The sequence below is a fragment of the Pipra filicauda genome, unplaced genomic scaffold (assembly GCF_003945595.2).
Source record: "Pipra filicauda isolate LSUMZ 115617 unplaced genomic scaffold, ASM394559v2 scaffold493_size893225_pilon, whole genome shotgun sequence".
In the NCBI taxonomy this organism is placed as follows: domain Eukaryota; kingdom Metazoa; phylum Chordata; class Aves; order Passeriformes; family Pipridae; genus Pipra; species Pipra filicauda.
This window is the reverse complement of record NW_024104635.1, coordinates 89,257-112,187: the sequence shown is the minus strand read 5'-3', so window position 1 is coordinate 112,187 and position 22,931 is coordinate 89,257. Positions and strand designations below refer to the sequence as shown.

The 22,931-nt window shown below is 40.9% G+C and overlaps 1 protein-coding gene across 9 annotated transcripts in view; it reads left to right on the top strand.

The window, feature by feature from the left end:
* PPARA (peroxisome proliferator activated receptor alpha) overlaps positions 1–22,790 on the top strand; it is a 117,705-nt gene extending 94,915 nt beyond the window's left edge. For 8 of the 9 annotated variants that reach the window (XM_039386583.1, XM_039386584.1, XM_027742511.2 and 5 more), the window contains 6 exons: positions 11,123–11,367; positions 13,026–13,186; positions 14,532–14,670; positions 16,767–16,969; positions 19,778–20,225; positions 20,403–22,790. In XM_039386583.1, coding sequence (XP_039242517.1) covers positions 11,160–11,367; positions 13,026–13,186; positions 14,532–14,670; positions 16,767–16,969; positions 19,778–20,225; positions 20,403–20,650 — 1,407 coding nt within the window. In that variant the 5' untranslated portion in view covers positions 11,123–11,159 and the 3' untranslated portion in view covers positions 20,651–22,790. Of the gene's footprint in view, positions 1–11,122; positions 11,368–13,025; positions 13,187–14,531; positions 14,675–16,766; positions 16,970–19,777; positions 20,226–20,402 lie in introns of those variants that run through there. The other variant, XM_027742542.2, reaches the window with a different exon arrangement.
* The last annotated feature ends 141 nt before the right edge of the window (positions 22,791–22,931 follow it).

The following is a 22,931-nucleotide window of genomic DNA, read 5'->3' as shown; positions in this document are numbered from 1 at the left end:
AGCTTGCAAGTACAAGTACTTGATGTCCATTTGCCAAAAAATGTAGATTAATTGCATTCATGCCAGTTGCCAAGGCTCTTGTCAGCAATGCTAATTCATTGTAAACTTTGGTTTTGTGTGATACATTTATTGCAAAGAAAAACTTTTTAAGGTAGGGATGTCTAGGTTATCAGACTAAAACTGAAGGCCTTTGTCATAACAAAAAAAATCCAAAACAAAACCCAAACAAGCAAACAAAACAAAAAGTGAAAGAATTTTGTTTCTCATTCCACTTTGGGTGCTCTGAGTTGTGACATGGCATTAAATTGAAGTTAGTTTATTTTTAGCAGGTTTTATTTTTGTATTTATTTAAGTGTAATAACTGAGCAACAAGAGCCTGTAAAAATACTTTGAAGGAATGAGTGAAATAGTAGCACAATGAAGAACAAGTAAACTACACAACTCCAGGTGCTGTTTATAGAAGACATTAGATTTTTTTTGTGCTAGTAGAAGAATGTGAAAGCTAGCCCATTGGAATGACTCAGTTTGCAAAAGTACACTTGCAAGCAGAAGGGGCCTAAATCTGTTATACCTTGTCTGAGGGTCATTCTTTTTGATAGGATATAAATTCTTCTGTTAAGCTGAATTTAGTTTATCAAATCAGTCATGTTACTATGTCTGGGCAAGGGAATAGAGTTTATTAGTGAAATAAAACCACTGAAAATACACAGTGGTGGTGTTCTCTGCTAAGAAGGCGAATTCAGGCTTCTTGAATCTCTTCCAGAAACAGATGTAAATTGCTCTGTAGCTTTTCAAACAGTGAATAATCCCGGTCTGTTGTGGTGGGTGATGAATCATGCAGGGGGCTGCAGATGGTGCAGCTGTGCAGGCGCTGCAGGAGCTGGGGTGGGAGACTGCAGGGCCCCAGGGGGTGATAGGAGGTGATTTGGGGTTGGCTGATATGGCTGATGAAAGAGTATTGGAAGGAGCGTGCCAGGGCAAAGCCCAAACTGTAACCTGAGATTTGGGATGGGGAGACGGAAAGGGGGCACTCTTGAGGCAGAAAGATATTTTTCGTTGTTATTGGTCTTTGAAATGAAAGTTGCGGCATGAAACACCAAAGTAACTGGACTTTGTCCCGAGCCAAAACAAGAAGGAGCCCGAGCTTAGATGTAGCAATTGAAGCTGTAAACAAAAAGAGAAAACTAAGAGACTTCGTGTCCCTTTTAAAGGAATGCTGGTCGTAAGTAGGAGAGCTGTTGCAGGGACAGGTACAGATGCAAAGCTGTGGGCTTTTTTATTTCAATTTTTCTAAGCATGACCTGTGTAACGAGATCAGGGTTGCAAAGTTTGGGAGTTTGTGAGGTGGAGAAGTTGTATCTGAATAGGCAGACTAACAATGGAGAGTTGCAAGGCCTAAGTTATCATTAAAAGGCAGATAAGACTCAACTGAAGCTTTTCACAATCTTAAATCAAATGTGAAACACACCAAACCATCTTTCAGCCTTTTGCATTAAGTAATTTTAACTTATCTTTTTCTTTTTTTCCCCTCTCCTTTTAGATTTAGAAGTATTGTTCCAGAACAATAGCTCTTTATTCAGGAAGAATGTTGCCATTAAGATGTCTGTAAGAACTAGTATTTTTGCTCACGGGTCAGAAATTTTCAGCCAAAGTGAATATTTCACCACTATTTCAAGGAAGCCAATTATCTTTTTCTTAATGAAGTATGTGATTAGGAGTCCAAGTGAGTTCCAAGTCTGGGAAATTGTAGAATAATCCAATACTGACATAACTTCAGGCACCTGTTGAGCACTTATGTGTTCTACAAAACCTAGTAAATATAAAACAAATACTGAAAATGAACTGGAAAAAAAATTGGGGGGGAAGAAGGCAAAAGTCCAGATCTGTCTTGGAAGAGAGTTATGCTCCAAAAGTGCTATACCGAAAGCTGTTTTCAGGGTTGTTTTCTCATGTCTTTTGGACTAGTTACCTGTCAGGTATATGCAGAATGGTCTGCTGTCCTCTCCCTCTACAGAGTAATTCTGAACCTGCAAGCCTTGGCAAATCAGAGAAAGCAAGAATGGCTGCAAAGGCATTAAAGTCCTCTAATGGTTATGGAAGTTGGTAGCTTGGGAGAAGAAAGGAGAACCCGTTATTGAGCCTCCTGAGGAAATGAGGCAATAGGAGTTCAAGAGTTCCCGGTTCTGTTTGGCCTGTCCTGTGCCAACCAGCACAGGAGACAAGGAGCCCCCAGCAGCAGGGGCTGCACCAGCTCTGGGGAGGGGGCACAGGGAGGGGAGCAGGGAGGCATCCCAGCACAGCAGGAGTGCCAGTGCTGTGGAAATGTGGTGTCTCTGGGAGCAAAGAATAGAAATTAAAGCTTTTTTATCCTTCTCCCCAAAGTTTTAATTTAATTTAAGGTTTTGTTTGTTTGTCTTTTTATCCTTTCCCCAGTGTTTTAATGCTGGCAGTAGTAAACACCCATGAATGCTGCTTTTTGAATTTGGGTACTGTCTCGATGCTCTCCAGCTTTTATCGTGCTGTTTAAACAATTGCAAAAACTTCACTGCTGCTCAGTAAACTCAGAACTACTTGGCACCTGTCTGATATGTGGCCTTGAATTAGGTTGTATTTAGCTAAAGTATTTTTTCACAGGATCAGTCCTTTGCTCTTCTGTCAAATAAGCAAGGTTGAAATCATACCAAAATATTAAATATGCTCAGAGAACAAAAGATTAGGTAATTATTTCTTATCCTTCATTTTACTGTAATTTTCAGCTGAAGACAGGTATTTTTATTTATAACACAGCAAGGATTCTAAGTTCTAAAGAGTATGTTGCTGCCAATAAGGTATTATCAGCAATATATACCAATTGCTGTCACACATAAAGGTCTGCAGATATAAAACAAAAGGGATTCTTATCTCCTAGTTTATAAGAACTCATTTTAAGTTATCCATACATTTACATGAACCCTAAAGATTGATGAAATAGTATTAAGTGTCAGAAAGTGCATTAAAGGCCTTGTTTGACTCTAAGTTAGTGACAATTGTTTTTATGTCTTTTCATAAATACAGTATGTCTGAAATTTCATATTTGTTAGAAAGAGTTACTAGACAGCTGTGCTTGTAAAAATTATGATGTCTTTCTTGATAGAACAGTCATGTAAATGTTCTTGTGTTGGTTTGTTTGTTTTTATTTTTTTTTAATCAAGCATGTGAGCAAGTAAAACTTCTGAGTGAGAGGTTTATGTAACAGCCCAGTCAATATGTTTAATGGAAAATGGCCAAAAATTTTGCCTGGCTCTGCCTCTGTATGTATTAGATTATAATTTTAATTGACAATTCTAGTTGCACAGATGTCTTTAATTTGTTATCCTATGAAGTTTATTTTTACCATATGTAGTAAAATGTTCTCTGCAGGAGACTTAGCAAGGGGTTTACATTTTATTTGCTTCAAAAATTGATTATATTGGAGATAATCATTTAGTTACCACACTGAAATACAATTTTTGTTTGCCTTTTACCCTCAAATGTCTTTATCCTTCAACAAATGAGGTCTCTGTAGAATATCAGGGTATAGTTAGAAGGTTGTTGAGCAGGCACTTTTCATAATCTGAGATGCTGTAATCACATGTGTAAGGAAACAATTGCAACATTCCAATTCAGTCTTAAGGATCTGGTTCCCAGTGAGCAGCATGTTGGGACAAACGCGTGGGCTGTTTGTAAACCCTGTACGTGTCACAATCAGCTTTGACTTCACCACTCAAACTTACTTTTGTATATTACTTTTAGAAAAAAAATTATAATGGTTTAGGGCATCTAATCTGTGCGTACAGTTTATAAGACAATTTTTGTGGGGTGTTTGGTTTGTTCCTTTTTCTTAATTCTCTTAGTTCTGGCCATAACATGCAACCAGATTTAGCCTCAATCAGAGCACTGATCTCTGAAGCTGAGGTGTCCCTGACTGTTAATCAATTCAAAATCTTGGTTAATGTAATTAGCTTGTCAGACATTTGTACAGTATTGCAAAACTTAGAAAAAAGAGGTGACTTTCAAATAAATGGGTGAGGAGTTCTCAGGCACACCAAACAAATGGGTAAGGATTTTTTGGGATACATGGGGAAAGTGAAAGAGCTTTGAGTTCATCAGCAGGGTAATAAAAATATAGCAAATACTCAGATGACACATTTGTGTGAACGTGACCTTGGGTCTTGGATCAAATAGCAAATACATGTATGTCATGTTTGTCTGAATGTGACCTTGCCTTGGTTCAAATATCAACCATGAATCAAATCCCAGCTTTCGATGTACGTGTAGGGAGAACAGCCCTACATGATGCCCCCGATCTTGGCTTCTCAGCAGTTGTGGTCCCCACGTGTGCATGTTCAGCATCTGTGTGCTGAGCGGTGTGCTGGGAGCCTCACAGCCCACAAGGGCTTGTCACAAAGGATTTAGAGTCTGGAGAAGGTTGGAGCACAAACTGCCGTGGCTGATATGATTAACACGTATAACCATTCGAATCCTCCTCAGGTATGGAATGATTTGAGTGGAATGTCACTGTGACCTGAGGTACTGACATGGAAATGCAAATTGGAGATTGGACATGGAGATTCCTTGGAGAGGGGAAAGAAAAAGGGAGAGTGTGTTGCAGGTGTAAAAGTTTATAGAACAGTGAAGGGTGTTCTTTAGAAACTCTGGTGGGCTTTGAGAGGTACTGGTGGAACTGAAGTTCAAAGACAGCCCATGACAGAGAACACGGACTACTCAAAACCGTACTGGTTACTACAATGTTGCCATGGCTTAGTTTCTTGCGGAAAAGAAATGATTGTTGCTTTTTTTGAAATCTCTTGTTAATAAAATACTTTCTTCAATGGTCGTGCCTCAAAAATATTGGATGTTATGAACTCCAATATGAATATTTGCATTAAGTGCAAATAACTAGTGTAATGAATTGAAAAATCTTCCTTCATACTGTTGTCCAGGCTGATTTTTTTCTAAAGCCATGTTAAAAATAGTATCTTTATTCTATAGATTTATAGATTAAGCTTCTAGTCAATTCTGACCCATGTGTCAGAGCTCATTATTGACTATAAAAATGGAAACAGAGGCACACAATTACAAATTGCCACTTTTTCAGGACTTCTATGCATCTGGATTTTAAAAGTTGAAGCAAGATGAAAGACTTTAACAGAAAGTTTTCCACTTAAGTCTTTTACAGTGTTTGCTTGGTTTTTGAATCATCTAAAGATTAGACTGAGTTATAATGTAGTTAAAGAAATACAAAAGCCCAGAAACTCAAAAAATGCAAAGCAACCAACCAACAACAAAAAAAAAGTGCAACAAAGACTGCTCCAAAAACAATTCTTGAAGAAAATAGTAAAGTGAAGGAGAACATTATAGGTGGCCAATAACCCTAATATAGTATTATATAGTTTGTTAACTAATATTACTATTGACTTATACTGAAGTCCTGACTAGACAACTCTTTAAAGAATTCAGCAGACACAGATTTAAAAGAGATTTGAAAGCTTTCCTTTGGCATATAACTCCTTCTGACTTTAGTTTCAGTTCAGCATTCATTAGAAAGAGAAGTCAAGTCTTCCTATTCCCAGTTGCAGAAACCTCCAAAACATTTACTCTTGGGATGAAAACTCACATTTAGAGGAGGGGAAAAAACCCAATACTAACCAAAAAATCTCCAAGTCCTACTGGTGTTCTGTGCAGACTTGGACCTATTTGAGCTTGAGTTCAAGCAACAACTCCATCTCCACCCTTTACAGAAGTGAGGTAGGAAGAAGATGTTTCTGTTACCGAAAGGAGCTCGCTGCAGATCTGAGCAATGCCGTGTGTGATACATCTGGTGGCCGTTTGTGTGGAAGAGAGCAAGCACGGCTGCAGAGAGGTGCAGATTTGAGGTGATAGACCTGTAAGTCTTGTCTTTGGAGCCTGGAGGCAAAGATTGCACAACCTTTCTGTCCCATTGCTGATGAAGCCTAATCTGGCTCCTGTTGTTAAGGGGGATGGCAGGGGCTGATTTAAGTACAGGCTTCAGATCTCAGTGTGCCAATAACCCAGAGCTGTGGTCTGCCTTTACATCTGAAGTTGAGCTGTCTGCTAGAGTGACTGGAGTTACTAGTCTAATGCTGTGGATGAAATGTGATGAAATCTATTTCTGCTCTAATAAGAAAGTGTAAATGTAAAGAGTTCTGAGCTGGGTTCCTAGTTACCAGGTTCTTGAGGGCCTTGTTGAATTTAAAATTCTCTCTTAGAAAGCCATTTGCTGCTAGGATGTTGTTTTATTCTTTACAAGCAGCTGAAGACTTTCTTTGAGCTAGATTCTAGTCTCATCTTGAGTTTCCAGCATTGGAACTATTATTTTACTTCAGTTGTTTATTGGAGCATGTTGTTTCAACTCAGAGTAAATGCCCATAGCTTCCATTTACTCAGTTTCTGTGGGAGTTTTAGTGCTGGAAGGATGATGAGTATCTGGGGGATGTGCCCATACCAGCCTGCATGATCCTGACCTCCATGCCCCTGTCAAAAGATGATAATACCACTTAATCTAATAAAGATGCTGCCTGATCTGCAAAGCAGTTTTCACCTCTCCCCGGGGCCTGAAGAGGCACTGGCTTCTTTCCTGCAGGCAGTGCGGGTGCCAGGGTTACAGACCCATCACTGCATCCTGCAGGGGAGGCTCAGCCTGCACTGGCTTCTTTCCTGCAGGCAGTGCGGGTGCCAGGGTTACAGACCCATCACTGCATCCTGCAGGGGAGGCTCAGCCTGCGCATGCACGTTTGTTTGTTGGCCATGCAGCACGTGTATCCCTCTCCCCAGCTGCTTATTTCTGCTCCCTGCATTGAGCCAGCACTAATATTTGTAAGGCTCTGCCGTGAACTGGATCAGGGAAGGGACCTCATTGAAAAGTACCACGTCTTTAGTATGTAATCATGGCCTGGAAGATTAGTCACGGCTCTGGAAATTCCATTGAGCTCCGCTCAACCCAAACATGTTAAGTGAGCTGTCTGACACTAGGTGAGCTGAATTACCTCTCTTATTTCTGTTTGCTGAAAATTAATTTCCGCCTTGTCGTTTTTTGCTCCCTTAGTAACTGCATCTGTGCGAAAGTGAGAGGATATGATATTTGAAATAAATAGTTTAATTATCTCCTGCATGGTTTTGTTGTTGTCCTGTTATTAGTTACATCTTAAACAGTAATCCTGGCAAAACAAACAATTTTTAGAACTATTTAGTGTATAACGAACGTGTTAAATAAGTAAAAGAAAGTATTGGAGGAAATTGTGTATATGTAATCACGGGTTGGGAATGCAGCTGAATAGTTAAAGCGGAAAGATTGCATTTAAAAGGGGGATGAGTGGTCCTGTTCAGAGACACTGATCTGTAATACACACCAGGCAATGTCTTTTAAAATCCAAGGGGACAGAAAATCCTGGGACCAAAGAAACGCAACTTCCTGTCTCCATAAGTTTTCCTTGGGTTTGCTTAAGTGATATAAAACCAAAAAAGAAATATTCCCATCTTGTTTTTAGCACTTTGTCGTGGCTTTGCCCCAGTTGGCAACCGAGCCCCACGGAGCCTCTTCCCCCCTGCCCTGCCGTGGGACTGGGGAGAGAGTTGGAATCACAGTTGATGGAACTTTTCCTCACGTAGCTTTTAAGATCTTACCTTTACAGTTCTACTATCAATTTTCAAAATTAGGGTATGTGAATTCTGGTTTCTTTTAAAGGCAAGGGTACTTGTAAGTTGCATATGCTGTCTTGGAGCAAAGACAAAGTTTTCCAGTGTGAGTTCTTTCAGGAGAGGGGTGTGGAACTGGCAGTCTTGATGAAGGGGTTGCTTAGGAAAATTTTTCATCACAAGCATAGTAAATTCTCTTTGTCTTAGGTTCTTAATACTTTGTAAAATATAAAATATTACTAGTATGTAAGGTTACAGAGTATGGAAACTGGATCAATTGTCATGTGATGATAGAGAAGAAAAATGTGCATCCTTTCCCAGATAGAAGTGTGAGTGTCACATTTTAGGTGCCAAATTTTTTATTTTCAGTTGTTTTTTATGTGTTGTATCAGGATATTGGAAATATCCTGCAGCTTACATATTCAGGGCTCTTCCTATTCGCCTAATTTTCTGGAAGTATCTACTGCAATCACTGGTTTTACATGTGCTGTTTTCAGCCCCAGCATTCTCCAAGTGACCTGGAGGTAATGATTGTTTCAACTTTAACCTTGCTATTTGCACGCAAGCCCTTTACACGATCAATTTGTGTATGCAATAAGTTCAGACTTTGGCACTGCTCCCCAGAGACCTTTGCATCTCAGAGACCTGTTTCCTTACAGGGATTACCCCTGCTGGGGCAAGTATTAAATGTGGAAGGGCCGGGGATTCAGTGTCCCTCCATCCCTTTCCAAAATTGAGGCAAAGAGCCGATAGCTGCACAATTAGGTGCTCTTCTGGGATAATCTGTGAGTTCTGTGAGACCTGTGCCAGGTTTATAGGTAAGTTACTCAGTGGGTATTTGCAGTGTGGTGGTGGGAAAGGCTTCCTTTGAAAATAGGCATATTTCAGAGATAACGGGATGTGAGAGAGCACCAGTAAAGCCTGTTTAACCCTAGAACCATAATTACATGAAATTGTGTCCTTATTTTTCTATGTTCTGATCTCTTGTTTTCAGTTTACTTTGTGCATGTTTTATGTAGGGGTAGGAAAGGGGTTATGGAGGCTAAAGTATTATATGGGAAACTAAGTAAATCCTCTGGGAATATGTTTGTGACACAGAATTTTTGTAAAGACTTAAAAGACACAAGTGTCTGAGTGGAATCATCACGCTGCAGCTACCACATCTACTGTTGTAATACGTACAGGTTTTTGTAAAGCAAAACACTCTGGGAATATTACTTACATGAGCTTCATACTCACTACCCCTTTTATTTTAGAAGCTTTATTTTCATACAAGCAAGGATCAATGCCTTTTATGTGAAACCTGCCAAGGAAAGCATATGCATGTGGAAACATGCCCAAAACACAGAGAAGCCAGAAGGCAGTTTACTGCATGAGTACTAGACATATTATTTAAAGTTTTTCTGTGCTTATAAAAAAAATCAGTTATGGCTTTTTCAGTAATGAAAATATGAGTGTATTTTGACAGTCTTCAGAAATGGGTATGCTTGCTAAGGTACCAGTTAATCATTGACAAGAGCTGTAATGATTAAGCAGCTGTAATTTACTTGTAGTGTTTGAAAGTACAAAAGGGTATGTAATAGTTAAAACAAGAAGCACCTAATTTATGTTTCACTAGCTGTTAGGTTGTTTTTATATAAATTTAGCTCAAAAGGCTGGTGAATTTTTCATACTGGCTGTAAATGTGGAAAAGGATGGTGCACTTTGGGCGATACCAGGCAGCTGTTGCCATGTTCAGAGTTCTGCTCCCAAGCCTTTCCTTTCCTTTCCTTCCTTTTTTGTTGATGCCTCCTTAGGGAGACAAATGCGGTGGTCTCGTTTGGATTGCTGGAGAACAGTTGTTCTCAGCTATCATCACAAACCCAAGGTACATCGAGGTTTCTTTGTGCTTTTCCCTGGTCACAAAATAGCTCCATCTCGGGGATGGCAATGTAACTTTGTTTTCACAGGTCCATACAGGTGATTTCTCATTTCTCAGTTTGAGTGTGTTCTGCCTATGTCAGGGACTTTGATAGATAACCAAGGGCAAACAGCACAGCTAGTTCCAGGTGTGACTGGGCTTACTCATGCTGCCTCAACAGAGAAATGGTACAAAGATGTTCGAGATTGAAAGTATTGCCAGAGAATAACTGGTGATGTTAACCAGGAGTGTTTGCAGTTGGTTCCTTTTCTTTCTTTCTTTCTTTGTCAAAGTAACGTTTTGTAAGGACTCTTCATCTGCCAAACGTCTCTGTATCTTGAGTCTTGGTGAGATTGCAGGCGTTGTTCTGAATGCATGCAGAAGGCTTAGCCATAAAATCTTTGTCAGATTATCTGCAGTAATCTGTGCCACTTGCCTTGGGTATGTGATCATACATTCCTGAAGAATCCAACCTGGCCTCAGACACTTCCAGAGATGGAGCAGCCACAGCTTCTCTGGGCAACCTGTGCCAGGGCCTCACCACTCACAGCCAAGAATTCCTCCCCAGTATCCCATCTAACCCTGCCCTCTGGCAGTGGGAAGCCATTCCCTGTGTCCTGTCCCTCCATCCCTTGTCCCAAATCCCTCTCCAGCTCTCCTGGAGCCTCTTTAGGCCCTGCAAGGGGCTCTCAGGTTTCCCTGGATCCTTCTCTTCTCCAGGTGAACCCCCCCAGCTCTCCCAGCCTGGCTCCAGAGCAGAGGGGCTCCAGCCCTGGCAGCATCTCCGGGGCCTTCTCTGGGCTCGCTCCAGCAGCTCCACGTCCTTGTGCTGCTGTTCCCAGGGCTGGAGGCAGCTCTGCAGGGGGGTCTCAGCTGGGGGCAGAGGGGCAGGATCCCCCCTCACTCTGCCCAAACCGTGGGATCAGCCCAGGGCACGGGGGGTGCTGAGGCGTGTGAAGCTTCTCACTGACAGCACAGCTGGGACAGAAACATACCTGTTGTCTGTAACTGATGTTGGGAATCACAGATAAATTCCCTTCATTGGTCTCCTAGATATTCTTGTTTGCTGCACTGTGTGATACAGAATAATTTTCCTTTTCTAGTTAAAACTACCCTGTTTCCAAGAAGTTGGGCAAATAGATTGGTACTAAGGTCTTTGTAGTATGAGATGGCAAGTTAGTGACAGCATCTCATTTTTTCTCCTACTCAAGAAGAGTGAGTGGAATATTGATGTTTGTTATAAATTTTTGGTGGGAAGTGCATAGTGCCTTCTTACACAGTTTGTAACTTTTCTCAGCAATAGAGAGGAAACAACAATCTACAGATTGATCTTGTCATAACTTTCATTCATATTGAAGTCTTTTGGGGAATTTCCCCCTTCCCCTGTGTTGTTGATGATTCATATTGCATAAAGCTTCCAGAGCAACAGAATGTTGTATAATATTCCACTGTTGGATTAGAATTCCTGTATCCAGTGTGCTGCAACTGGTTCAAGTGTTTAGAAAAAAATTAATATTCTGATTTTTTTTTAAATTATTCTTTCACCAGTGTGAAGAAGTTTAAGTGACTGCTCTGCTTGATCAAAATGGTGGACACTGAAAACCAGCTCTATCCCCTTACTCCCTTGGAGGAGGAGGATATAGACAGCCCTTTATCTGGAGAGTTCCTACAAGATATGGAGAACATTCAAGACCTCTCCCAGTCTCTAGGTGATGATAGTTCTGGTGCTTTAAGCTTAACAGAGTTCCAGTCACTGGGAAATGGTCCAGGATCTGATGGTTCAGTCATAACAGGTAAGAGAATTTTGGTTTATCACAAACCTTTCTTTTATAAATATAGTGATAGAAATTAAAAACTTATTTAAATTGGTTTTTATGATGAAGAGACACTAGAAATATATAAACTGATTCTAGCATTGTCTTTCAATATTTAAGTTTAAGTTAGTTTGTTAGAAAAATGTCACTGAAAAATGACTGTAGCATGAAGTTTCTGATGTAAATTACCATTATTATCAACACCTTTTTCAAGATAATTTTTAAAAATCATTATTAGTAGCCAGTTGCAGTCTCAGTGCTCATACATTACATAGTCCAGAGTCAAGAACCTTTGTGAGAGGCTTTGCTGGAGAGATCAGCACGGGAATCACTGCAGGGGGTGGGACACTGTGATGATGTCAGTGAGGTGTTCCTGTTAAACCTGGGGGGCTGCAAACCTTTTAGCTGTAGAGCCATTTGAAGTAGTTTACAATTAACCTTCTGGTTGGTTGACATTAGGGTTTGGTTTTAGGGGTTTTTAACTTGCAGTCGATTCCCAGCCTGTGATCCCTGTTCCACCTTACAATACCTGCAGTAACAGAGCTGTGTGAGTTTGGAAGGGAGCAGGGGGAGCTGCCTCTTGGCACTACTGGCCAAAGGGATGTTTGTAGAACTATGATTTGGTTCCCTTTTGGTTGCAGACATTCTCATTAGAGGGGTTCCTTGGACAGGAGGAGTTATGATGTGCTTTATGTATGTCTGTATGTGTTTATAACCTAGTCCTTCAGACAGGAGGTTTTGCAATTATTTTTAAGTCTGTACAAGCCCTACTACAATGATTTAGATCACCTTCTAGTGTCACCTTCTCATTTGAGTATTCAGTGTTCATTGCAAAATGTTCTATTTTTGTGATTAAAGAAGATGCAAAATGTAAACTTCCAAGGCTCAAATTCCATAAGGCAAGTAAAAAGAAACCACACTTTAAAAAAAATTCTGGGGCTTAGGCTGTTCTTGATGACTCTGATGCCTGTGGGCTTGGCAGCACTGGCAATGCCGACTCTCAGTTCTGTGCCAAGGTTTTTTCCAACATAATACTTGCTGACCTACATTCGTGAGTGTTTCTTAATCTGTCTGTTAAAATAACACACCCATTAATTTGCCGAAGTCTTGTGGTGCAAGTTGCAAGATGGAAGATAGAAGAAATCCTGGCCTCAGAAAATATTTTCCTTACACAAGGTGGAAATATTAATTGAAATAATTAAGGTTGGAACTTGTTAGTTTTGTAACATCTTCATCTACTAGTAACACATCTGGAGAGTTTATTTCATTGTACAATTCAAGAAATGCTGTTCCCATTATAAGCAAAACATAAAATATCTGAGTGTGGTGTGTATTTACTGAGTCCATTATCACCCCTCTAGTTCTTGTTTCCAGAGTCACTTCAGCAAAGCTTTTTGTTTGTTGACATTGTATGTCCCATCAAAATTAGCAAGGTACACCCTGTGTTTTGTGTGTGTTTGCACTGGTAATATGAATTATTTTTCAAAGACTTATGGTTAAATTATTAGTTCATTTAATGACTGTTAACTCAAGATTATTTTTTAGAAAAAGCTCATTTTTGTGTGGTTTTAATTTAATTTAGAAATTGTATCAACCTGGATAGTATAGTATTTATGAAGTGTTCCTTTTTCTTTTAGACACCCTTTCACCAGCATCCAGTCCTTCATCCATTAATTTTGCCACAGCTCCAGGTAGCATAGATGAATCATCCAGTGGAGCATTAAACATTGAATGTAGAATTTGTGGGGATAAAGCCTCAGGCTACCATTATGGAGTACATGCTTGTGAAGGCTGTAAGGTACAGTCATCATTTTCTTCTTAAGAACCTAAATCACGTTGCTTTATTTACGGGGTAATATGAGCATAAACATTTGGCACAGAAATGTTTGATTGTGACAGTTCTAGCCATTACAATTATTTAAATATAAACATATCTGTGATCTTTTTTCCGAAGTAAATTGTTCAGACACCATAACTCAATAGCAGCCCTTTGTCAAGTAGGAGCGACTTGCAACGGTCATTTTAACACTGCTTTTCTGGATATAGTTAGTTAAGCACTAAAACAACTTAAAACACCAAACTGTGACCAAAACTGAAAGCCTTCCTGCTCCTCTAGTGTTTGGTTTGTGTTGGCAGTATGGCTGCAAGGAGCGTGCCAGTCTGCTAGGCTCCATTGTAACAGTGACAAGTCCCGAATTTCTCATCTCCGCCACATTGTGCCTGAATCACTTGGCATTGTGCCTCTTGTAGTTTTGGGGCCAGGGCACGTCTCTGGGGCAAATTACTCTCATCATTAATGTATCATTTTTGGGATAATATGGCCCATGAATTATAAAATTATTTTCTTTTTCATCTGATGTTTTAGTTTTTGATTTTTTTCTGCATTACAATACATTACAATACTGTGTACAGTTTTCTTTCATGCACCATGTCAGAATATGATCACGTGAATATAAATGGTAGGGAATAATGCAGAATATCTGCTCAAGGTGGGGGACCAGTCCCCAGCCAGGTGTGTCCCCAGCCTAAATGCCGTGTTGTTGTCATGTGACACACAAGGTTGGGTTGGCTGTGGGTTTGCTGACCCCGTGGTTTCAGAGTTTGTAGGCAGCACTGAGACGTCGTGGTGAGAGCTGTTGGGGTAGAGGCTGTGCTGCAACACTCAGCTGTGTGTCCTTGGCACTTCTGTGCCCTGTGCTGTGTCCTCATACCCCTCACATGTGCTGGGTGAAGAAAACCTGGTGATTTTGTGACCAGGTGATTTTGTGTGTGTATGTGACTTACACTGTGGAAGATGAAGGGTATTTCTGGCAGAGGACACTGAGAGAACACAAACAAAAGCAAAATGTGACTGTTTTGCTTCATCCCTAAGTGCAAATCTGCTCAGGTACTCTGGGTTCTTGGTTCTTTCCCCCAGGAGAGAGGGCTGAGAGCTGCTCCCTCCTTTCGTGTTCTCCACTCTGAACCTGCCCTTGGACCGCCACTGCACTGCGTGTGTTCGTGCTTCTAGACAGGTTACACCTTGGGAATTGTTCTGCGAGTCACATCAATAAACAATGAAAGAAAAAAAATTACCTGTATGATTGAAGCTTAATAGTCAGCATTCTTTAACATTACATATTGTTTTTTTAAACTTTTTATAGGGCTTTTTTAGAAGAACAATTCGTTTAAAACTCGTCTATGATAAATGTGATCGCAACTGCAAAATTCAGAAAAAAAATCGTAATAAGTGCCAGTACTGTCGTTTTCAAAAGTGCCTTTCAGTTGGAATGTCACATAATGGTAGGTAAGAGTGCCCTTAATTTGTTTGTTCCCACCCAGAGCCTGCTGCTGGAAGCAGGCACTTGGATAGTGTTTTTACTCATACACGTGGATTGAACCTCAGGTTTTTTACGGGACAGATTGCGGCAGGGGACACCAGTTTCCCTGGTGGGTTCATGTAGTTGGTACAGAGCTGCCAAATGTGCCACTACGAGCTTTACACAGTTGTGCTGGATGTCAGTTTGTCCATATGAATGTTCATTTATTTGCTTTCTTCACCCAGAACTTTGGCACCAGTACTCCAATTGAAACAAATTTCAGTACTGGAAGAATTCTGATCAAGGGCTTTGTAGAGGAGTAGGAGGAGAACAACTAGCTCATTGTGAGAGGGAATGACGTAGGATAGAAATCTGTAGAAAGCAGACTTCATTATTTTTCAGGTTACAGTGCAAAAGCTCTTGGGCAGATGGTTCAGAAAGTGGGGAGGGGGTGGGAGGGTGAAGGTCTGTGCTGGCTGTGGCACAAGAATCCAGTAGGTTGTTTGATAAATAGAATGGTAAAAATTCAGAGCATTTAGATAGCCAGTTTAAAAGTTATATTGTTGTTTGTGTTAGTGATTCAAGATAAGGGTGGTAAGCCTGTGGCTTACAGGCCAGTTTCAACCCACGAGGCAGGACACAGCTTGTTGAGCAACATGGGAGAGGCCAAGCCATGAGAAAGCACATTTTGTTGGCCAGATGACTGTAGTTTGCTTTTCCTACATAGGTCAGGGATTGCCAGGGCTGAACTTGGGGGCAGGTGCAATTTGGAAGTGAGTGAAAATGCTGGGCTAGGTGACAAGCTGTGGGTTAGGAGACAAACTTCTAAGGAAACTATGCAGTCCGGATAGCTGGGGTGGGAACATGGTTGGGGAAGCTGCTTATGACATTGTAGTCAGGAGTCCCAGCAGGAGGCATCAGGAGAGTTGACTTTCTGGTTCTGCTCCCTTGTGGTGAGTCCTGACTGAGACTGAGGTCCATTGGGAGGTGGTTGATAGTCTCTGCAAGACTGGTGATAACCATCCTGAAGCAGCAGACTCGGGGAGAGCGTGCCAGCCAGCAGAGGGGCGGGAGCTGAGCAGGGAGCTGTGCCAGTTGGCAGGCATTGACATCCATTTGAAGCTGTTTCACTCTACTAAGACACTGGCAATATTTCTCAGGAAAAAAGCTAGAACTAAATTTACAGCCACGACCTTAAAACTGTACGTTTGGGTTTAGAGCAGGTGTTCTTCCACTTTTCATTAGATTGCTGTGATGACCCACCCCTAAGGGGAAGGAAGCACCTAAGCCAGATTCCAAACAGGCCTTCCATGTTGGACTTCCACTGAAGTCCACAACCATATGTCAGATCATGTCTAGAGTCACCTCCTTCGTGAGAAGATGCCCTGGGCACGTGTAAGGCCTAGTGCTGCCCGTGCCCTGAATGGCTCAGTCCAAGCAGCGAGGTCCCAGCCTGGGTGCTGAAATGCAGAACGAGTCACTGGCTGTATGAGCCATCTCAAACCCTTGCACGCCTCCCAAGGGTAAGGCCCTTTCTAAAGTGGAGCTGGTTTGGTTTGAAACTGAAACCCAAGGAGGTGGACATACCTGGTTTATAGCTAAATGGCAAGAGCACTTGGCCAAGAACCAGGAGACGTCCGTACCCAGGCGTGTTGGGAGCCAGCAGCGGGTCTGGGCCGGGCTCTGCTGCAGCTCTGCAGCTGGGGTGTGTCCTCCCTGCCACTCCTGCCAGGAGTTCACTCAGCTGCTTACAATTCCCAGCGCGGACTCTGAGTTTCACGCTGGGAGCTGTAGAACACAATAAGGAGAAAACAAAATACGAGTACCTAGGCAATGTAGGAGGGAAAAGGCATGTGTTCTACCTCACTGCAGATACCAGTTTGTGTGCTCAAACGTCTCATTTCCTAATACACTAACCTACTGTATTAGTCACCACTAACTGTGTTGGAGAGGAGGAGATTTCTTCACCTCCACCTCAGTTTTTCTAGACAGGAAGTCTCACTACTCTAATCAGCAATGGTAAAAGCCTTTAATTTCTTTATAACTGAAGTTTGTTTTACAATTGTATCTTCCCATCAGCAATACGTTTTGGAAGAATGCCAAGGTCTGAGAAGGCCAAGCTGAAAGCAGAAATTCTAACAGGTGAAAATTACGTAGAAGATTCAGAAATGGCAGATCTTAAATCACTTGCCAAAAGAATTCATGATGCTTACCTGAAAAACTTCAATATGAACAAGGTTAAAGCCAGAATCATCCTTGCAGGGAAAACCAATAACAATCCGGTAAGTACTTTTCTGTTACTTTAGGATAAAGCTAGCAAGTACATAAGGTGATCATAACAATTTGTTAAGCTCTTTAGCAAATCTTTTTGAAAATAAATATCACGCTCCTACAGACATGAAATATTCAAAAAGAATACCTGTACTAATATGGTTGTTTTTAACCCCTAAAAGAATAGTAAGAAGCTTTAGGAAAGTCAGATGATTGAGTTGTAAGTGGAAACTCATAATATTAAATTGTAACAGATACACAAGGGAATGAAAATTAATTCTTAATCAAAAAATAAAGTGACATCTGAATGTGAATAGCTCTTGATAGGGGGGAAATGGCTCAAAATTAATTTCCTATTATGACAGTGGGAAAAAAAATTATAATGTTTTTCTGTCACAAATGCCAGAATAAATACTATTATATTGTAGGCTGTACAGGAGCTCTGCATGACTTTTATTGTAATCAGAACCATATTAATAGCAGGAGGGGAAAGAAAATGAGTTTGTGAGTTTTTTGTTTCCAGTGCTGGCCATTTCCTCCCCCAGCCCTCCTGCTCTTTACTGTACAGTTACTTTGAGAGGCAGGAGCGAGGTTGTGAAGACACATATGCTGTAGAAGTTATTTTTGTTTCAGGATAATATAGGCAAGGTCTACCTAATGCTATCCACCTGCTTTTTGTTTTGTAGCAGAGGAAAGTGTATAATCATTGTAAGGACTGGCTTGTTTCACTTTTTGCATATTTATTACGTTCGGTTGCGGTTTTTGTTACTTATATGTAGAAGATAAGTATCTTATTTTACCAACAACTTCAGTTTCAGTAAAAACTTGCAGGGAAGAGGTTTTTGTATGCCATAATGAAAACCATGTAAGTGTGGGGATGAGTGTTACAAAAATTGCAAGCAAGCTGTCTTCTACATTATGGAATTTGGCATATTGCAGTCTAGTCTAGCCAAGCTTACAGCTTTCTGCATTAAAAGAGAGACACATGAATTATCTCAGGCTTTTTCATTGGATTAAAGAGATGTATAAAATTAAGCACAGACTTAAACATTTTAGGGGGTAGAAGCTGCCATAAGGCTACAGCAAATACCACCTTTAACAGCTCACTGAGTGGGTTTCTGCAGAAAGTCCCTTTCCTGCTTGTCCCCAGCTGTCAGAACCATAAGGCACAAGGTGTGTCACACATGCAGGGCTGGGTCCCAGAGCACTGCAGCCCAGCCCTTGTGTTTGCATGTGTGTGGTCACAGCCACACGCCAGAGCAGCCCGTGGTGCCTCACGTGTCAGGGGAATGTACACAGAACAATTAGGGAGAAATCAGACCTACTGTGTTAAGCTTCCAAATTTTTCAATGTGCAGGGAAAAGGAGAGGGTTTTTAACCTATTTCATCATCTCTTGAGAAAACGAACGTTTTAATTTTCTTTCGACTTTTTAGCAGAAAAACAAATTTTGAAAGAAGGGGTTTGTTGCTTGTAATTAGCAACCCACCTGTTTTGAAGCTGTACATTAACAGCTGATTTCAGTAAGCCTAATTTATGGCACAGCTGCAATTAATTTCAGAATGAACAAGCGTTTCTCGTGATACTAAGGTGTAATTTTTTTAAATTTAGCTCCTAAGTCCTTGGCCATACCTTTTTTCTGCATAGTGAAATGATGATAAATTCCAAAAACTGTGTGTAAGGTAGTGTACATCTTTGAAAGGATTTAGAGATGTGCTGGGTTTCTTGCTTTGTCACTTTGCACTCATATCCATCGGCCCAAAGAAAGTTCTGCTCTGTGCTAGTGAGAGATGGAATATGTAGTTGGGTTAAGCATTTCAGAAGTGGACAACCATAGGAAACTCACCTGTTTGACAGTTTGCTGAGTGAAATAAATAAATCCTATGAGTTTCTAACAGACCACCAAGTGCTTCTCGTGGTGTTTAATCTGAGATGAGCAGAACAGCAGAGGAAAGGTGCTTGGTGTGTACGGAACTAGATTTCTGTTCAAGGTCAGTTGCCATGACTCTACTAGGCTGGGAAGCTTTGAGCTTTGTTGTTTTTCTTTAGTGGATTGCCCTTTGTTTGGATTATTGCTCTGCAGATCTGTATCAAAATATTTTTGAGTTCTGCTTATTCTGAAGAAAGGCTGAATGCTGCTTTTGATAGGATGTTTTGAGAGAGCGGCTCGTCAGTTTGTAATGCACATACCTCTCTAAACAAAGGGGGCTATGGAAAAGACCAAATTTTGTGTTGTCTGACATTCTGGTGGGATTCTGTGTTTAGAGATGACGCAGCACCAGCTGCAGTTAGAAAGGTGGGACAGCTGGGACATGGTTTCTGAAAATCTGATAGCGAAACACAGGAGTAATGCAGGGTTCACATTCCGGTCCTCTATTGAAATGACTGTCTGTATTCCCCCTAGGATACCTCAGGAAAGCATCATGATGTGCATCAGGTGTGTAGTTAGTTTAGGAATCGATAGGAGTGTAGACAGAGTAGCCTGGGCTTCTGGAGAAGGTAATACAAGTCTTTTGTGAACCTTCTGGGACTTGCTCTGAGGTGGGTATATGCATACTAAGCCCAGGACTGCTGGAGCTTCACTATAACTGTTAGATCAAACTAAATTAAAGACAGGCCATACACTTTGCAGTGTTGTTTGCAGAGCAGACTTGTTAGGTATTGCAGTTTGTAGTTCTGTCATGCAGTGTTTCTCTTGATGCAGAAATAGGAAAGATTAGCACGTAAATCAAAGTTCATCAAAATTCCTACTCTTTAGGAAGCCAATGATTAATAGCCTTTATTTAATAACTACATTAGTGGGGTTTTTTTTGCTCTGTAGCCATTTGTTATCCATGATATGGACACCTTATGTATGGCAGAGAAGACCCTGGTGGCAAAATTGGTAGCCAATGGGATTCAGAACAAGGAAGCAGAAGTTCGAATCTTCCACTGCTGCCAGTGCACGTCTGTAGAGACCGTCACCGAACTCACTGAGTTTGCCAAATCCATCCCTGGCTTCTCCAGCCTGGACTTGAACGATCAAGTGACGCTATTAAAATACGGGGTTTATGAAGCCATATTTGCCATGTTGGCCTCTGTGATGAACAAGGACGGGATGCTGGTGGCCTATGGGAATGGTTTTATAACCCGGGAGTTCCTGAAAAGCCTGAGAAAGCCATTCTGTGATATAATGGAGCCAAAATTTGATTTTGCAATGAAATTCAATGCACTGGATTTGGATGACAGCGATATATCCCTTTTTGTTGCTGCCATCATTTGCTGTGGAGGTAAGCATTACATATTTGTTCTCTAAGGCAGTACATCTTACAATTTCCCTCACATGAATTAATAATTTTAATGGAAAAGCTTCTACCCTTCTTGAAGAATCACTTCTGCCTCTAACTGTACTTTCATGAGTCATTATAACATTATGACATGTATTCTTTTGCTTGTTTTGAGAACAGATCGTCCCGGTCTCGTAAATGTAGGACACATTGAAAAAATGCAGGAGAGCATTGTGCACGTACTGAAACTTCACTTGCAGACCAACCATCCTGATGACACCTTCCTCTTCCCAAAACTTCTCCAGAAAATGGCTGACCTCCGACAGCTTGTCACAGAGCACGCTCAGCTCGTTCAGATAATCAAGAAGACTGAATCTGATGCACATTTACACCCTTTACTACAGGAAATCTACAGGGATATGTATTAAGGATTTTTAGAATTTTTTTCACAATATTTAAAGACACAGAAATACAGATGGGAGCAAAACTACTTGCACAGTCACGTGCTGTTCACTCAGCCCAGAGCAGGAAAAATCTAAGACTGGGGAACTGGAGTGTTACACTTCTTTTGGTTTGGGATCTTTTGCCTTCTTTTGAAAGAGTTCTGCAAAAAAGTGCTGGTCAGAGTGCTCAATGAAGTGTCTTACAATGGTACTTTTATTTGGAAATTTGAAGATTGGTAAGGAATACATATTTGTGTAATAAATCAGAATATTAAGTAACAGAAATGAACAAAATTTTATTTCCTCTTGGCTTAGTCATTTTAGAATTAATATAACAAATTCAGCCATCTCCCTCCAGGTGTATGCACAATCAGAAAGACGATGCACTTTTGCCTTAATGGTAATTACTGAAACCAGCTAACAGTTTTTCCTAGTCTAGGTGTACCAAATGGCTGGATATTACTGTCCATACACTTCTTAAAGATTGGAAAGACCTTTGATCCACTGCTGCTTTAATTCTATTAGATGATGCACAGCTTCACATAGTGTTACCTTGGCATACCTTAGGATTAGCATGTTTAAAAGATGGTTCTTTTATGAAATGAAACAAAATCCAAATAGTTATCTAAAATACTGCAGAGCTGCTCCAACGGGTGTTTCTTTGAAGAGTAAACGTGATAAAGTGATGGAACTCTTTTTTTCAGAAGTGTTTTAAGGAAATGTGGAAATGTCCCTGAGGTAAAATGTATCATATACCCTGTATATTTTGGAGAACTTGTTACAGCTCAAGATGCAGTTTTGAATTAGAAACACTCTTTTGAATTAGCAAGAGTTTTGGAGAGATTGAAAAATCTGATCCTAGCCCAGAAAAAAAGAGAATTTCACCTCCACAGCATTCTGCTGCAGTGATTCCTGCTGACTGTGAAGGAATGATTAGATAGAAAAAGCACCTTCTCATACATACATACAAGTGTATTATAGTTGTTTGGACCTGTTTGCTTTTCTGATGAATACACTGCTTCATTTTTTCCAATTATCCATCTGGATATATTACTTTCTATTCCTTCTTAGGCCTTGTTGATAGAAGCATTCGCTCCGTAGTTTTGTCCTCGGGGATAAGGTGACAATATTACCAAGAACAGTGTCTGTAGGTGTCGGACTGTGTGATAATAGGAAAGACAGCACAGCTGAGAGTAAGTCTATCGTGTTCCTAAGATAAACGCTGATTTTTACAATTGCACCTTACTCCTGATACAAAATAAGCCATAAGGAAATGTCCTCATTTCTTTAAGGGTTCTTTCCTCAGACAGTACTGCCCAGAAGTGACAGCTGCATGCAAGGCACTGCTATTTCTGTTCCTTTTTGTTTCTTTGATATGGTAACTGCACATTATTATTTCCTAATTTTACTTTCTGTTTCATAGCACCAAGGTCTCAGGAGTCAACCTGAGCATTTTCACTACAGCTGAGCTTTCAGTGGCACAGGAGGACACTTTGTTTTTGTTTAACTGTACACATTTGGAGACACCAGAGTCTTCACTGCAAGAACTGAGTGAGACTGACGAAGTGAGAACATCACAGTGTGATCCCTATCTCAGTGGCAATGCTTGTTTCTGTCCAGGCCTATGGACACTGGATAAATTACAGGTTTAAAGGCAACTTGGGGTTTATCTGGGAGAGGGTCATGAGCAGAGGCTTTAGTGTCAGGTATATTTAGTGTAAAATACTGAAGCATAGGCCTCAAATTTTGTGACCATCTAGGGCAGGATAGGAAGAGTAAATGCATGTGCACAAAACTTCCTCCCCTTGGCTGTTGCCAACCAGCAGCAGGAAGAACAGGCCCCAGACACTCCATCGAGAGGCCATTGGCCTTGCCAGGAACCCGTGGATGGGAAAAGGGCTGCCTTTTGTGTCTCAGAGCAGCAGGCAGAGTGCCCTCAGACACACAGACAGGATTTCAGCTAAGCTGCTGCCTCATCCTCCCAGTCAGCCCCGTTGCACTGAGGAGCTATGGGCTCTAGGCCTACAACATCCTGCGTGGAAAGAATTGATACACAATATTGCTACTGCAAAAAATTGTCAAATATCAGCCCTTCTGGGCTGGCATACTGAAACTCTAGCAGCCAGCTGTTAAGTTTATCTTCTAAAAAAAAAAAGGGTAACTTGAATTTTTTTTCCCACAAAGCTTCGATTTTTGCAAAGGGCAGATTTCAAAGTTGTGTTCCATAGTCTGGGTGTACTGAAGGTCCTCAGGAAAACCAGACGCA